The sequence below is a fragment of the Triturus cristatus genome, chromosome 4_1 (genome assembly GCF_964204655.1).
Source record: "Triturus cristatus chromosome 4_1, aTriCri1.1, whole genome shotgun sequence".
Classification (NCBI taxonomy): domain Eukaryota; kingdom Metazoa; phylum Chordata; class Amphibia; order Caudata; family Salamandridae; genus Triturus; species Triturus cristatus.
Window position 1 is genome coordinate 69867792 of NC_140585.1, and position 15714 is coordinate 69883505.

At 51.3% G+C, this 15714-nt stretch overlaps 1 protein-coding gene across 4 annotated transcripts in view; it reads right to left on the reverse strand.

Annotated features, from left to right (window-relative positions):
- Positions 1 to 2655: 2655 nt before the first annotated feature.
- Positions 2656 to 15714, reverse strand: part of LOC146839550 (apolipoprotein L3-like) — a 139967-nt gene continuing 126908 nt past the window's right edge. For all 4 annotated transcript variants that reach the window (XM_085651611.1, XM_085651613.1, XM_085651612.1 and 1 more), the window contains exons 3-4: positions 8592 to 8670; positions 2656 to 5052 (exon numbers count right to left, since the gene is read on the reverse strand). In XM_085651611.1, coding sequence (XP_085507737.1) covers positions 4262 to 5052; positions 8592 to 8670 — 870 coding nt within the window. In that variant the 3' untranslated portion in view covers positions 2656 to 4261. The remainder of the gene's footprint in view (positions 5053 to 8591; positions 8671 to 15714) is intronic.

Consider the following 15714-nt stretch of genomic DNA (forward strand, 5'->3'; position numbering starts at 1 on the left):
TCTCTTACTAACCAATGTTGCTTTTTAGTGCTTTGGTCACAGAGTGTCTGCAGGCAGCGCAGCGTCTGCAGACAGTGCAAGGAGTTTTATAGAGCTCTGCAGACAGGGCAAGGAGATTTATAGAGCTCTGCAGACAGGGCAAGGAGATTTCACAGTGTCTGCAGACAGTGCAAGGAGTTTGACAGAGCAAGGAGTTATCACAGAGTTCAGCAGACAGTGCAAAGAGTGAGACAGTGCAAGGAGTTTTCACAGAGTTCAGCAGACAGCGCAAGGAGTTTGACAGAGCAAGGAGTTATCACAGAGGGTCTGCAGACATCACAAAAGTTTCACAGAGTGTCTGCAGACCGTGCAAGGAGTTTTCACAGAGTGTCTTCAGACAGTGCAAGGAGTTTTATAGAGCTCTGCAGACAGGGCAAGGAGATTTTACAGTGTCTGCAGACAGCGCAAGGATTTTGACAGAGCAAGGAGTTATCACAGAGGGTCTGCAGACAGTGCAAAGAGTGAGACAGTGCAAGGAGTTTTCACAGAGTTCAGCAGACAGTGCAAAGAGTGAGACAGTGCAAGGAGTTTTCACAGAGGGTCTGCAGACAGCACAAAAGTTTCGCAGAGTGTCTGCAGACTGCACGGAGTTTCACAGAGTGTCCGCAGACAACGCTAGGAGTTTTCACAGAGTGTCTGCAGACAGCGCTAGGAGTTTTCACAGAGTGTCTGCAGACAGCGCTAGGAGTTTTCACAGAGTGTCTGCAGACAGCACTAGCTGTTTGACAGTGCAAGGAGTTTTCACAGTTCAGCAGACAAAGCAAGGAGTTTTCACAGAGTGTCTGCAAACAGCACAAGGAGTTTGACAGTGCAAGGAGTTTTCACAGAGTGTCTGCAGACAGTGCAAGGTGTTTTCACAGAGTCTTCCGACAGCACAAGGAGTTTTCACGAGTGTCTGCAAACAGCGCAAGGAGTTTCACCGAGTTCTGAAGACCGTACCAGGGGTTTTCATAGAGTGTCTGCAGACAGTGCAAGGAGTTTTCACAGAGTGTCTTCAGACAGTGCACGGAGTTTTCACAGTGTCTGCAGACAGTGCAAGGTGTTTTCACATAGGTCTGCAGACAGCACAAGGAGTTTTCACAGAGTTCTGCAGACAGTGCACGGAGTTTTCACAGTGTCTGCAGACAGTGCAAGGAGTTTTCACAGAGTCTGCAGACAGTGCAAGGTGTTTTCACATAGGTCTGCAGACAGCACAAGGAGTTTTCACAGAGTGTTTGCAGACCGTACAGGGGTTTTCATAGAGTGTCTGCAGACAGCACAAGGAGTTTTCACAGAGTTCTGCAGACAGTGCACGGAGTTTTCACAGAGTTCTGCAGACAGTGTAAGGTGTTTTCACAGAGTCTGCAGACAGCGCAAGGAGTTTTCACATAGGTCTGCAGACAGCACAAGGAGTTTTCACAGAGTTCTGCAGACAGCACAAGGAGATTTCACGAGTGTCTGCAGACAGCGCAAGGAGTTTCACAAAGTTCTGCAGGCCGTACCAGGGGTTTTCATAGAGTATCTGCAGACAGTGCACGGAGTTTTCACAGTGTCTGCAGACAGTGTAAGGTGTTTTCACAGAGTCTGCAGACAGTGCAAGGTGTTTTCACATAGGTCTGCAGACAGCACAAGGAGTTTTCACAGAGTGTTTGCAGACCGTACAAGGGGTTTTCATAGAGTGTCTGCAGACAGCACAAGGAGTTTTCACAGAGTTCTGCAGACAGTGCACGGAGTTTTCACAGAGTTCTGCAGACAGTGTAAGGTGTTTTCACAGAGTCTGCAGACAGCGCAAGGAGTTTTCACAGAGTTCTGCAGACAGTGCACGGAGTTTTCACAGTGTCTGCAGACAGTGCAAGGTGTTTTCACATAGGTCTGCAGACAGCACAAGGAGTTTTCACAGAGTTCTGCAGACAGTGCACGGAGTTTTCACAGTGTCTGCAGACAGTGCAAGGAGTTTTCACAGAGTCTGCAGACAGTGCAAGGTGTTTTCACATAGGTCTGCAGACAGCACAAGGAGTTTTCACAGAGTGTTTGCAGACCGTACAAGGGGTTTTCATAGAGTGTCTGCAGACAGCACAAGGAGTTTTCACAGAGTTCTGCAGACAGTGCACGGAGTTTTCACAGAGTTCTGCAGACAGTGTAAGGTGTTTTCACAGAGTCTGCAGACAGCGCAAGGAGTTTTCACAGAGTTCTGCAGACAGTGCACGGAGTTTTCACAGAGTCTGCAGACAGTGCAAGGTGTTTTCACATAGGTCTGCAGACAGCACAAGGAGTTTTCACAGAGTGTTTGCAGACCGTACAGGGGTTTTCATAGAGTGTCTGCAGACAGCACAAGGAGTTTTCACAGAGTTCTGCAGACAGTGCACGGAGTTTTCACAGAGTTCTGCAGACAGTGTAAGGTGTTTTCACAGAGTCTGCAGACAGCGCAAGGAGTTTTCACATAGGTCTGCAGACAGCACAAGGAGTTTTCACAGAGTTCTGCAGACAGCACAAGGAGATTTCACGAGTGTCTGCAGACAGCGCAAGGAGTTTCACAAAGTTCTGCAGGCCGTACCAGGGGTTTTCATAGAGTATCTGCAGACAGTGCAAGGAGTTTTCACAGAGTGTCCATAACAAAAACAACAAATAATAAGATGATTAGTTATTGCTCACCATTTTATTAAGTAAAAAGTTAGATTTATATGCATTTATTGTCCTGATACTATAATACTAAAAAGCTCTGTTGCTGAAACAGTTAATTACAAAAAGTAACTTTTTATTGAAGCATCAGTTAATTACAAAAAGTAATTTTATTGAAGCATTAGTTAATTACAAAAAGTAACTTTTTATTGAAGCAAACCGTTCCCCAATAACCCCTAATGATTAATTAATACTTTAATGAAAATTAACAGTTATAATATTAAGGCACATAATAACTTTCAATGTTTCCATGATTGAACATTTCCATCACATACACCGTAAGCAGTAAACTCCGTTACAAACCGTCAGGATTATAATCCGTCATGACAAATTCCAATATTACTTTATACAATTTGATGATATAGGCTCAGAGTCTACCATACCTTCCCACACTTTTCAGTTATCTGGAATGCAAAACAGTGTTTGGGCATTTAGCTTTTAGAATATCTGATGTGGTCTCCAGACGATAAATAGCCACTTCAAACAAGGACACCCATTATGACTTCTGGCCAATAACAAATAACCTAACACCCTTCACTCAAACAATCTGAAGAAAACGGATGAAGAAAGCCTTCTTGACAGCCATCCGCCATCTTCAATGTATGTACAGATCTTTGTTTTAGAAGAGTGTAATACAGGCAGACTGTTCTTGGAGGTCAATACACCGAATTCAGCGGTGATGTGACTGACGAAGACTACATCAGATATTTATCAATCTTTAGAGAAACATTATCTTTCGACAAACTTCTAATGGTCATCAATTGGTTTGGTAACTTCTGGCGATTTGTAAAAATGTAAAGATTATTCCATCAATTTGTGCTATTAATAGTTATTAAAACTGTATCGTATTTTTATAGAGCGCTCTCACACTTGGATAGCGCTCTTCACTACTCTACCCCTTGGAGGCGATCAATGGTACAATCGCAAGAATTGACAAACTAAGCTCACACATATGAAGGAATATTTCATTGATCCAATCTCATGATAATTATTCTAATAAAGAGCCTACAAGTGGGCCACTGAGATGGGTGCTTGTGCCCGACCGAAGAGCCGACCCCTTCATGGAGATATTGATTTGCATAGCCCGGTGTTATCCTCTGGTGACAGTGTTCACTTTGCAATTATTTTTCCACATTTTGAGATTTGGGCAGGCATGCGCTTTGAAAGGATTCCGTATCGGGGCACTGACGGAAGGAGCAGGAGTGATTCGACAACATATCCCCTGTAGTTTACGCAAAACTTGGAGCATGGTTGGGAGTGAAGACCATGAGGGGAGTTCAAGTGACAGACGGAAAAACAGGGATCCTATATCAGGGATTAGGCCAATATGTGCTTTAGTAGGTGATAGGGATGATCTACAGATACAAGTGACCTCTGACCTTTAGTACAGATTGATTCTAGGCATGATTATGCCTCTTAAACAAGCATTGGAGGCCCTATGTATGGAACGACTAGTGAACAAATAACACCAACTTCCATCTAACATCGAAATCATATTGGTTTCCTGCTGATGTCAGCAGATCTGCCAAGGGGAGGAGATTGCTTGGACTGGAGTCTGCTCTGTTCAGGTTTGTGTCTTCTTCAGGGTGCACGCAATTTCCATCAGTTCGTGAAGCCCCTTTTCCAGCTCATCCGCTGCCTCCCGGATCTTTGCTGCCGCTTCGGTTTTTGCCCCCTTATGCAGATCCTTGGCGTCCTTGGCAATGAAAATGGCATCCATGACCAGGAAAAGTCCTGTCAAGATGCCCGTAGCCACGCCAGCGATGCGGATGCCCCTGGCCAGCCCTCCAGCCACCTTCCCCAACTGTGCCAGCCTCACAATCTCCACCACATTAGCGATCCCTCTGCCTGCCCTGGGTAGAGCATTAAGGGCGACTGCCTCAAACTCCCGGTTGGTGATGCAGGAGAAGTCTGGGTGGCTGCTGAGCATCTCCAGCTGGCAGTGGATGCTTTTGAGGCACTCTTCAATCTCATTCATGTTTGTCTCGTACTCACGAATCAGAGTATCCACCTTACCACGCTCCACACGTTCATTCACTGTGTCCGAAATGGTGGCCGTGGCACTTGTGACCCCACCGGCTGCCGCCACACCTAGACCCACACCTGTAACAATCAGTGAAGCCCCGAAGGTGAACGGGGCAAGGATCAGTCCCACGACAGTGGTGATGCCACCAGCAGCACTCACCGCGCCCCCCGTGATGCTTGCAATAGTAGCTCCATGGTGGAAGTGGTCCACGCCATCTGCAATGCGACGCAGCTCTTTGATGGCAGCCTCGAAGGAGGGGGTATGCGTCTCTAGAAGCTTCAGGAACATATTCATCCTCTGAAGTGTTATGTAAAGCGCTTCTCTGATGTCTATGGGGTGAAAAACAGTTAAACGTGTTCAATGTTAGAAAAGACAGAAACATATTGTAATTGTATTTATATAGTGCTTACTACCTCTGATGAGGCATCAAAGCACTTTTCGGTAAGTAGCACGCTACTCCAGAAGCCAAAAAGATTAGTGGCGAGTTAGTTTAGGGAACTATGAATTAATTTGACCTGTGGACATGTGAGTGTGTTAGTTGGGTTGAAAAGGATAATGGAGGGATAGAAGAGGGAAAAGTCTAGAAAGTGTTTATTGGGAGATCATAGTATAGAAAAGTTTTGGGATGAGTAAAGGAGGGATGGAGGTGGGAAGAGTCTCTAGAAAGGAATTAGGGAGATCATAGTAGTAAGATGAGGTCTAAGATGAGCCCAAGGAGGGACACATGAGGGGAACCCTGGACATTTTTACATATTGCTCCGAAAGCACATTATCGCTTATTTTTTTTCAATAAATTGTCTTTTTTTTGCTTCAGATCTCCATCTAAGCGAATAAAGGCAGATTCAAAGCCCCCGTGGATTGGAACAAAGATAGATACATTCAGATTAAAGAAAGATAGAACTGCTACAGATCACACAACACGTCTGTGCCCCTCGGGTCTCTTTAGATAGGACTGGTGATGCTACCCTCCTGCTGGCAGTCATAAGACACCCCTCTGCTCAGAGTGCCTGTGGGTCAGAACTACCATTTGTAGAGTGATGGTGAAGCTTGCACACCTTCGTTGTGATCCTGAAGCTTCAGGATTCACTCCCTTAAGTGAATGAGGATTCTAAATTCAAGGGCGGCCCCGTCCACCCACAGCACTGTATGAAGAGGTGCAGCGCTGCGGATCCTGCAATGCTTGATCACCGAGAGGCCAGCACTGCCACGCGGACACTCAACAGAACTAATCAGGAGACATATAGAGAGAGAGCAAGAGAGAGAGGGAGAGGCAGGCAGCGAGGTTAAAGAGGAGGAAGGGTCTCATTAACTTATCTATGCAGGTTACATTACCCAAAGGTTTCAGAGCTCTTTACAATAGAATTAGATCTTTACACAAGGCACCAAAACTACACGACCCAAAGGCATGCGAGCATTTACAATACAGATGAAGGATTATAACAAGGTATAAATGGCAACAGTCATAAATGTTGAGTACCAGGATGTAAAGAGGTGCCAGGTTCAGAAGGTTCCAAGTAATACTGAGGTCAAAGGGAAACCTCAAGGCACCAATCAGTGCCAAAACTAAGTTAGCGTTGTGGTGTATGAAGGCAAGGGATTTATTTAAATGTGTTTTCAGTACAAGGGCTTTCAGTGCGGATCTAAAGATAGCCTGTGAGGCAGTGGTACGTAGGTTCAAGGGAAAGGAGGTCCAGACTCTGGTCACACTGCCAGGACAGGATTGGTCCATCAATGGTTCCTTTATAAAGGGCGAGTTTAGCTGCCGAGCTTCAGCATTCCGTGATGGCCGAGCCCAACCAGGTGTCTGAAGCTGGTCAGCCAGGTAACGTGGAGTGGCTGTGTGAATGGCCTGGTTAGTCATACAAGATGGTTTGTATATGGTTGAATGTTGGAACCAGGCATACACTTAACAAGCATTCCTTTACAACGCTGCCCGACCCATGATTGCTTCTTGACAATGGATTTTTTTTTACTAGCAAGTCATTAGAATGACTTGCCTTTGGGAAAGTGCAAGACTTTGAATAGTATATATTACTATTCCAACTCCAGTCTGTGCAACAGCAGAGAAAGTGTTGGACTTAAAATCCAACATCACTCCAACAAGGCTTTCCCTAAGGCAAACAGTGGTAACGACTTGCATGGAAAAGGAATGCGTTGTAACGGCACAGCATGGTTCGAGACACGTTGTAAAGGCAGTTTCTCTTGTATAATGCTCTGTCTTTAATAGGAAGCCAATGGCACGATACCAGTAACATTAAAATATGGTCATTCCATATGACCCAGCACACGAAACATGCTGCTGCATGCAGAATGGAGTAAGATCTTTTGGCACAGGGCAGGACTGAACGAGGAATGGGCTTCTAGGGTTAAAGGGTCATTTTAACTGCTCCAGACCTTTCTTTGTCCATCCCGGTCACTGACCTTTTGCTCATTCTTTGCCTAAGCCCAGACTCCAGGCCTTGGGTCGGGGGGGGGGGGGAGGCCTCAGTGGGTTTGTGGGCAGTCTTTGGTGAGTGACAGGGACCAGTGCCAATAGCGATGAACTACCCAGTGTTAGCGTCACTGCTTCGACTAACACCATAAACCATGTAGAAGGCACCGCAGAGTGCTTTATAGGTGGGAGCACCAGCTCAAAACCACATTCATTAACAAGATGGGTGGCTCCACTTCAAGGATCAGGCACACCAAGTGTCCTTCAAGTTGGGCACTAAAAAACATGGACGTTCTTTCAGGGTCGCAGCTGCGACCCCTGGCTTGCCTGCTGTGACCCAAAACACTGTCACTGCCATCCCCTGACCTCAGAGGACAGTGCCTAACTTGGAAAATAATAATTTATTGTTGCAAGTGGTTTGAATCATCTACATGCCTCCTGCTGCCCCTGAGCTTCTGGAGGGAGTAAGAAAGAAATACAGAGGAGAGAAAGAGAGAGAGGTGGTAAAGGTAAAAGGTTTTAAGGGGAAGTAAGGATAAAATATCGAAAGGAAGAAGACACTACAGAGAGAAGGGTGAGAGGTCAAGAGACCAACACAAGAGGATGTATGTTTAAGAGAGACAAAGAGGGATGAAAGAGACACCAATAATACTGCGACAGAGACAGGTGAGAAAGGACAGATAAGGAAGTACAATTGGTGGGAGAAAGGAGAATGAGTGGAAAAGGGACAGAACAGGTGAGAAATTTAGGAGAGAGAGGGGAAGACACGTATTCTAAGGACATCAGTGAGAAAGACAGTTAATTTAGACCCGTGGGGTGAACAAGAGTTAGCAACAGGTGAGAAAGACGTGACAAATAAAAGAGAAGTTAGACAGTTCACTAACAGCTGAGGGGAGGGTGACAGAATGTCAATTGTCATGACATCAGTTCCTGTGAAATCACTGGGAGGGGAGGGGACATGTGATGTCACTTTCGCTGCCCCTGGCATTTTGGTGACTCAACACCAATGACTGAACACTTTCCTGGCCTCTTCTAGACCGGTCATGCTACTCTGTGCCCGCCACACCCTTCTAGTAGCCCTCAGTGAACCTCCACGCCCTTAAAAATGTGTTATGGGAGTGATGTTGCACCGGTCAACTCACTCACCCTTGGCCACTAAACATCCACTTAAATTCACCCCAAAAATCGTCCCTGTGGCAGTTTTGCAACAATAAGTAATTTTCTCTTAGAGACCCATCTTCAACGATGACTTAAAATATTGGGGTTCAGTCTCAACACTTTCAATGGACAGACAGTGTGGCCATAAACTAAATGGCCTCTTCGCTGTGCTCTTCAAGTAGGGTGCCAGATAAAGAACTAGGAACACCGCACGAGCAGAGGCGATAAAAAAAGGCATCTATATTGAAGACGTGACGGATTTATGAACCAGGTACTCACCATTTTCCAGCAATACTTCATAATCTGGGGGCTCCAGTCCCTCATCATCACCAGCGTAGGACCAATCGAGGAGCACATCCTGCACACAGAGAACAGAAGGGCAAAGACTGGGTTAGAGTCATCACAAGGGTACAGGAGGAGGGTGAAAAGATCACAGGGGCATTGGGAAAACCCTCCACTACTCTGGGTCCCCATCTCCCTGTCAGAGCACTTTCTCAAGTGAGTTGTGTCACCTACTGAGGGAGTGGTGGCTGAGCACTGCTGTTGCACAAGGACCTGGTGGCTCAACACTGCTGCTGCTGCACAAGGATCTGGGTGCTGAGCACTGCTGCTGCACAAGGAGCTGGTGGCAAAAAACACTGCTGCTGCACAAGGAGCTGGTGGCAAAAAACACTGCTGCTGCACAAGGAGCTGGTGGCTAAACACTGCTGCTGCACAAGGAGCTGGTGGCTAAACACTGCTGCTGCACAAGGAGCTGGTGGCTAAACACTGCTGCTGCACAAGGAGCTGGTGGCTAAACACTGCTGCTGCACAAGGAACTGGTGGCTAAACACTGCTGCTGCACAAGGAGCTGGTGGCTAAACACTGCTGCTGCACAAGGAGCTGGTGGCTAAACACTGCTGCTGCTGCTGCTGCACAAGGAGCTGGTGGCTGAACAATGTTGCTGCCCAAGGAGCTGGTGGCTGAACAATGTTGCTGCACAAGGAGCTGGTGGCTGAACACTGCTGCTGCACAAGGAGCTGGTGGCTGAACACTGCTGCTGCACAAGGAGCTGGTGGCTGAACACTGCTGCTGCACAAGGAGCTGGTGGCTGAACACTGCTGCTGCACAAGGAGCTGGTGGCTGAGTACTGCTGCTGCACAAAGCTGGTGGCTGAGTACTGGTGCTGCACAAAGAGCTGGCAGAGCACTGCTGCACAGGGGCCTTGTGACGGAGCACTGCTGTTGCAGCACAAGGAGCTGGTGGCTGAGCACTGCTGCACAAGGAGCGGAGGCTGAGACCTGCTGCTGCTGCACAAGGAGCTGGTGGCTGAGACCTGCTGCTGCTGCATAAGGAGCTGGAGAGCTGGCATTGCTGCTGCACAAGGAGCTCCTGGTGCTTGAGCACTGTTGCCTCTGCACAAGGAATTGGTGGCTGAGCACTGCTGCTGCACCAGAAGCTGGTGGCTGAGCACTGATGCTGCACAAGAAGCTGGTGGCTGAGTAGCACGGATGCTACACAAGGAGCTGGTGGCTGAGACCTGCTGCTGCAGAAGGAGCTGGAGATCTGGCATTGCTGCTGCACAAGAAGCTGGTGGCTGAGCACTGCTGCTGCACTAGAAGCTGGTGGCTGAGCACTGCTGCTGCACCAGAAGCTGGTGGCTGAGCACTGCTGCTGCACCAGAAGCTGGTGGCTGAGCACTGCTGCTGCACCAGAAGCTGGTGGCTGAGCACTGCTGCTGCTCCTGCAAAAGAAGCTGGTGGCTGAGACCGGCTGCTGCACAAGGAGCAGAAGATCTGGCATTGCTGCTGCACCAGAAGCTGGTGGCTGAGAACTTCTGCTGCACAAGAAGCTGGTGGCTTAGCACTGCTGCTGCACAAAGAGTTGGTGGCCGAGCGCTGCTGCTGCTGCACAAAGAGTTGGTGGCCGAGCGCTGCTGCTGCACAAAGAGTTGGTGGCCGAGCGCTGCTGCTGCACAAAGAGTTGGTGGCCGAGCGCTGCTGCTGCACAAAGAGTTGGTGGCCGAGCGCTGCTGCTGCACAAAGAGTTGGTGGCCGAGCATTTCTGCTGCACAAGGACCTGGTGGCCGAGCATTTCTGCTGCACAAGGACCTGGTGGCCGAGCATTTCTGCTGCACAAGGACCTGGTGGCCGAGCATTTCTGCTGCACAAGGACCTGGTGGCCGAGCGCTGCTGCTGGCTGAGTCCTGCTGCTGCACAAGGACCTGGTGGCAGAGCGTTTCTGCTGCACAAGGACTTGGTGGCCGAGCGCTGCTGGTGGCTGAGCACTGCTGCTGCACAAGGACCTGGTGGCTGAGCACTGCTGCTGCACAAGGAGCTGGTGGCCGAGCACTGCTGCTGCACAAGGAGGAGATGGCTGAGTACTGCTGTTGCAGAAAGCGGATGGCTGAGCACTACTGCTGCAGTGCAAGTGCCTTGTGGCTGAGCACTGCTGCTGCTGCACAGGGAGCTGGTGGCTGAGAACTGCTGCTGAACATGGAGCTGGAATTGCTGCTGCACAAAGTGCTCCTGGTGGACGAGCACTGTTGCCTCTGCACAAGGAATTGGTGGCTGAGCACTGCTGCTGCATAAGTAGCTGGTGGCTGAGCAGCACTAATGCTGCACAAGAAGCTAGTTGCTGAGCACTGGTGCTGCTTCTGCACAAGGAGCGGGTGGCTGAGCACTGCTGCTGCTGCACAAGGAACTGGTGGCTGAGCACTGATACTGTATTTTTTTTTTTAAAACATGTTTTTTTATTGCAACATTTTCAGCAAAATAACCATCGGGGCAACCGGCACCCCCTACAATCTCCGATCACATCCTTCGGTTTAGCAATGCACACAGCCATTTAGCCCACATCCCGGGGGCCGGGCGGCATATATATACAGTTAAGCAAAGTAACACAACTATCGCCTCATAGCGGTGCCTGGATCATGCCCCCTGGGAGCCTCTGCTTTTCTGTCCAATCAGTCATTCCCCATACAACACAATATAGCACTACCCTCCCACCTCAGGAACTCCCCCCCCCCCCTCCCATCCCACCCCCCAACTGCTGCTGATGTGGGCCCCTCCAGTGGTCCCTAACTCTAAGTTGTGCCATCCTTCAGAGGTTACATCTATTTTCCTCAACCTCAAGGAACTCCGTGCTCCTCGCGCTCCCGTTCCGCCCGCTCGAGCCGGCAATCCTGCAGGGCCTGCCCGATCAGTTCCCATGCCCTTACCCACTCCAACCCCTTTTCATTGTCCGCCTTGATCGCTTGCCGCTGTCTAACTTCACTCTCGCATCTAGACCATTTTAATAACTCGGATATCCACCGCCCGATTGATGGGCCCTCCCGGGACTTCCAGTGCCACGTAATTTCTCTCTGGGCCAACATGAGCCCCAAGTCAATAAATTTACTCGTCACTTTCGTCTTCGCTGTGTGAGGGAACCAGAGCAGCAGGCACGCCCCCAAATCAAACTCCACCTCCCGGTCCGTTATAGTATTCAATATCTCTCCCACCTCAGTCCAGTACGACCCAAGCTTCGGGCACCCCCACAGCATATGCTCTAGTTCAGCTCCCAGTGCGAAGCAGCGCGGGCAAGCGGCCTCCTGCACCTGAAAGTACCGGCTAATCTTTCCCGGGGTCAAATATGCCCTGTGGAGGATGAAGAAATGCACCTGCTGAAAGCGGGCATTCCCGCTACCCTTCCATGTCCTCCGCATGATGTGGCTCCAGATCGTGTCCGGAATGGGTTTGCCTACGCTTTCCTCCCACCGCTCCTTCAATGCCGCAAGCGGCTCCAGCCCCTCCTGCAGCAATCTAGCCTGTAGGCACATCACCGCCTTAATCGTTCCCGCCGCCATCGCCACGTACTGACAGGTCAGCGCCACAGAGGGTTCCGCCAGCCCCTCTCTCCAGTGTTTTTGTATTGCCGCGCTCACCGCCGCGTGCAGGAGATAACTCCCATCCGGGAGACCAAACTGCTCCTGCAAAGCCCCGAAGGGGGCCAGCACCCAATCTATATAGAGGTCCCCCACCATCTGCAACCCCAGCTCTTCCCACTCCGCTAGCGGGGACCAGTCGCCTCCATGCGGCAGTGCCGTCAACATCCCCAGCGGGATCTCCGGTGCATAAGGTCTCACCGTCTTTGCTCTCCTCATGCCCCTCTGCCAGCATAGCCGGAGAGTCCGCTCCTCGATGGATAAATCTCTCAGGTCTAATTTCTGTTGCATGACTATGTAAGACAGGACATGTCTCTGGATGCCAGTCCCTCGTCCCAGCTCCGGGCCTCGGAACACTCTGGCCACATTCTGTGTCAGCACTTGTAGCTGCGCCGCCAGGTAGTATAATTCAAAATCGGGGACCGCCAGTCCCCCCTCTAGTTTAGGCCGCATCAGAACCGTCAGGGCTACCCGTCGCCGTCCCGTCCCCCATAGGAAGCTGATGATCTGCGACTTCAAGTCTTTGACGATCCTCTGCGGGATCCATATCGGCAGTGTGCGGAAGTAATAGAGCAGTCGGGGCAGAGCCACCATCTTCAGCAACGCGACCCGGCCCAGCACCGAGAGCGGGAGGGCAGCCCAGAAGGCCATGCACCCCCTCAAGGCCCTTATGCAACGCCCTACATTACCGTCCAGGAGATTTTCGACGTCGTGGTATATCCGGACTCCCAGGTAAGTAAAGCACTTAGCTTCCCACACCACATCCCGAGTGGGAGGGCAGTATGGGACATCTGCCCGCAGCGGGAAAGCACAGGTTTTGGTCCAATTGACCCTGAGGCCCGAGAGCTCACCAAAGCGCGAGAGCATCTCCACAGCCCCCTCCAAGGCGTCACCGGAGTCCTCCAGGTACAGCAGGAGGTCATCCGCGTACAGGGAAATATGATGCTCCTCCTCCCCACATCGAACCCCGCCGTACACCGCTCCTGTCCTTGCTTGTGCCGCCAAAGGCTCCATCGCCAAGGCGAACAACAGGGGGGATAACGAGCAACCCTGCCGTGTGCCCCTGCGTACTGGATACGCTGCGGACACGACCGCTCCCAGCCGCACCCTGGCCGTAGCAGAGGAGTAAAGGACCCGTGTCCAACGTCCGAACCCCTCCCCCAGGCCGGTCTTCTCGAGCACCGCATCGAGGTATCCCCATTCGAGGCTATCGAAAGCCTTTTCAATGTCTACGGAGAGCACTGCCGGCCGCTGTTCTGGGCCCCAGACGCTGTCCATAATACGGACCAGGCGTCGAATATTCCATGCTGTGCTCCTGGTGGGGATAAAACCGGCTTGGTCCCCGTGAACCAATTTGGTCATGTGCGGTAGTAATCTAGTGGCCAATATGCGACTCAATATTTTGTAGTCGACCGTCAGCATAGACAAAGGTCTATACGATGTCACATCCGAGGCATCCCTGCCGGGCTTCAACAACGGCACCACCAATGCCTCCCTCATCGACTGGGGGAGTCTCCCCAGCTCCATGGCCTCAGTGTAGACCAGCAAGAGCCTGGGCGCCAAGGCATCCACAAACTGCGCATAGAATTCGATCGGCAGGCCATCTACCCCCGGCGTTTTATTTCTGGCCATCTGCTTAATAGCCACCCGAATCTCCTGCAGCGTAATGGGTCTGCCCAGCACCGTCGCAGTTTCCGCATCTACCCGGGGGAGGCAAAGAGTCGCCAGATATTCAGTTATCTCGGAGTTCTCCACCCGTAACTGGCTCTCATAGAGGACCGAATAGTATGACCTGAACCGCTGGAGCACCGTCCCCTGCGAGTAAACCATCTCCCCCGTCTCCGTTCTAATGCTTAGGACCGGGCAGCCCCGGGGTTCCGGGTTCGCTAGTCTAGCCAGTAGCGTTCCTACCTTGTCCCGTTCCGCATGGACTCTGACGAGATACCGCTTGTAGTCAAAGCCCCGCAGCCGCTCAGTTTCTGTCGCTACCACCTCCTTCGCCTCAAGCAGCCTGTCCTGTAACTCCGGTCTCTCGGGCCAACGCTGCTCCAGATCCCTCAACACCCCCTCCGCCTTCTCCAAAGCCGTCAGGATAGTAGTCCTCACATTCGCAAATGTTCCCATACAAACGCCTCTTGTCACCACCTTCATGGCATCCCATTCCATCGCCCTCGTGGCCGTTGAACCCTCATTCTCCGTAAAGTACTGCTCTACGCCCCGCTTGACCGCATCACTAAACACTGGATCTTCCAATGCCTCCGGCCTCAGGCGCCATGTCGGGACCGCCGATCGCGGCCGCCGCCACTGCAGCGTCAGCAGCAGCGGGTTGTGGTCTGATATAGTTCTAGTGAGGTACTCCGTGTGGACCATCACGGGCGCCAAGTCCCTGCTGCACAAAACGGCATCTATCCTAACGTGTAGCGCGTGTAACGCGGAGAAGAAGGAATAGTCCCTGTGTCCCGGATGCTGCTCCCTCCACACATCTATCAACCCCCACCTCTCCTGCCAGTCCGCCCTGTGCGCCGCTAATCGGCGCACTGGCGAATCAGCCAATGGCGGATGCGACCGGTCCAGTGCCACATCAGTGATCGAGTTAAAGTCCCCTCCTATCAATATGGGGCCCGCCAAGAAGTGCGCCAAGGAACCCGTCAAGCTAACAAAAAAGCGGGCCTGGTCCGCGTTGGGGGCATATATACTGCATAAGGCCACATCCTGACCATAGAGCTTCCCTCCAACCGCCACAAATCTACCCCCCGGATCCACCAGCTGAGTCGTGGCCTGAAATGGGATTCCTGCCCGCACCCATATCAACACTCCCCTGGCAAACGCCGAACATGTAGTCCCAAACACCTGGCCACGCCATCTCTTCTGCAGCGCAGTGTTGTTCCTGTTGAGTTAAGTGAGTTTCCTGCAGGAGTGCGATTTGTATGCCTCGCCTCACCAGGTGGGCATGGACCTTGTATCGTCTAGACATAGTGCGGAGGCCACGAACGTTCCACGTGAGGCATTTCAAATTAGGTAATGTCCCCATCACAACCAGAACCCCCCCAGCACACCAATATCCCCGGCCCACCTACAGCAGCGCAACAGAACCCCGCAACCAGAACAACCCCACAAACTCCCCCCCACCCACTCCCCAGAACAGGACCTAATAACGCACTATCAGCCCCCATCCAAACCTGCAACCCACCAAACCGTCACTACTCTGGGGTCGTCTCCACAGAAAGCCTTAGGGGCAGCTCGAGGGTGATTCAGAACCGACCCCGGGCAGGCCAAGCCCCCCGCCCCGCACCCACCATCCCCCGTATGTCTCAGCACCATACCTGCAAGTCCGCCGAGCACCGGGACCCCCAGTCAGACCCGGAGTCGTAAATATGGCCCCACCCTCCGCATCACCCGTTAAATAGTCCATCCGCCGTCTGTGGGGTGACCGCCGGCCCCCCGGAGCTGTCAACCTCTAACATCTCTCTGCCGGACTGCCCGGCCTCCTCTCCAGAA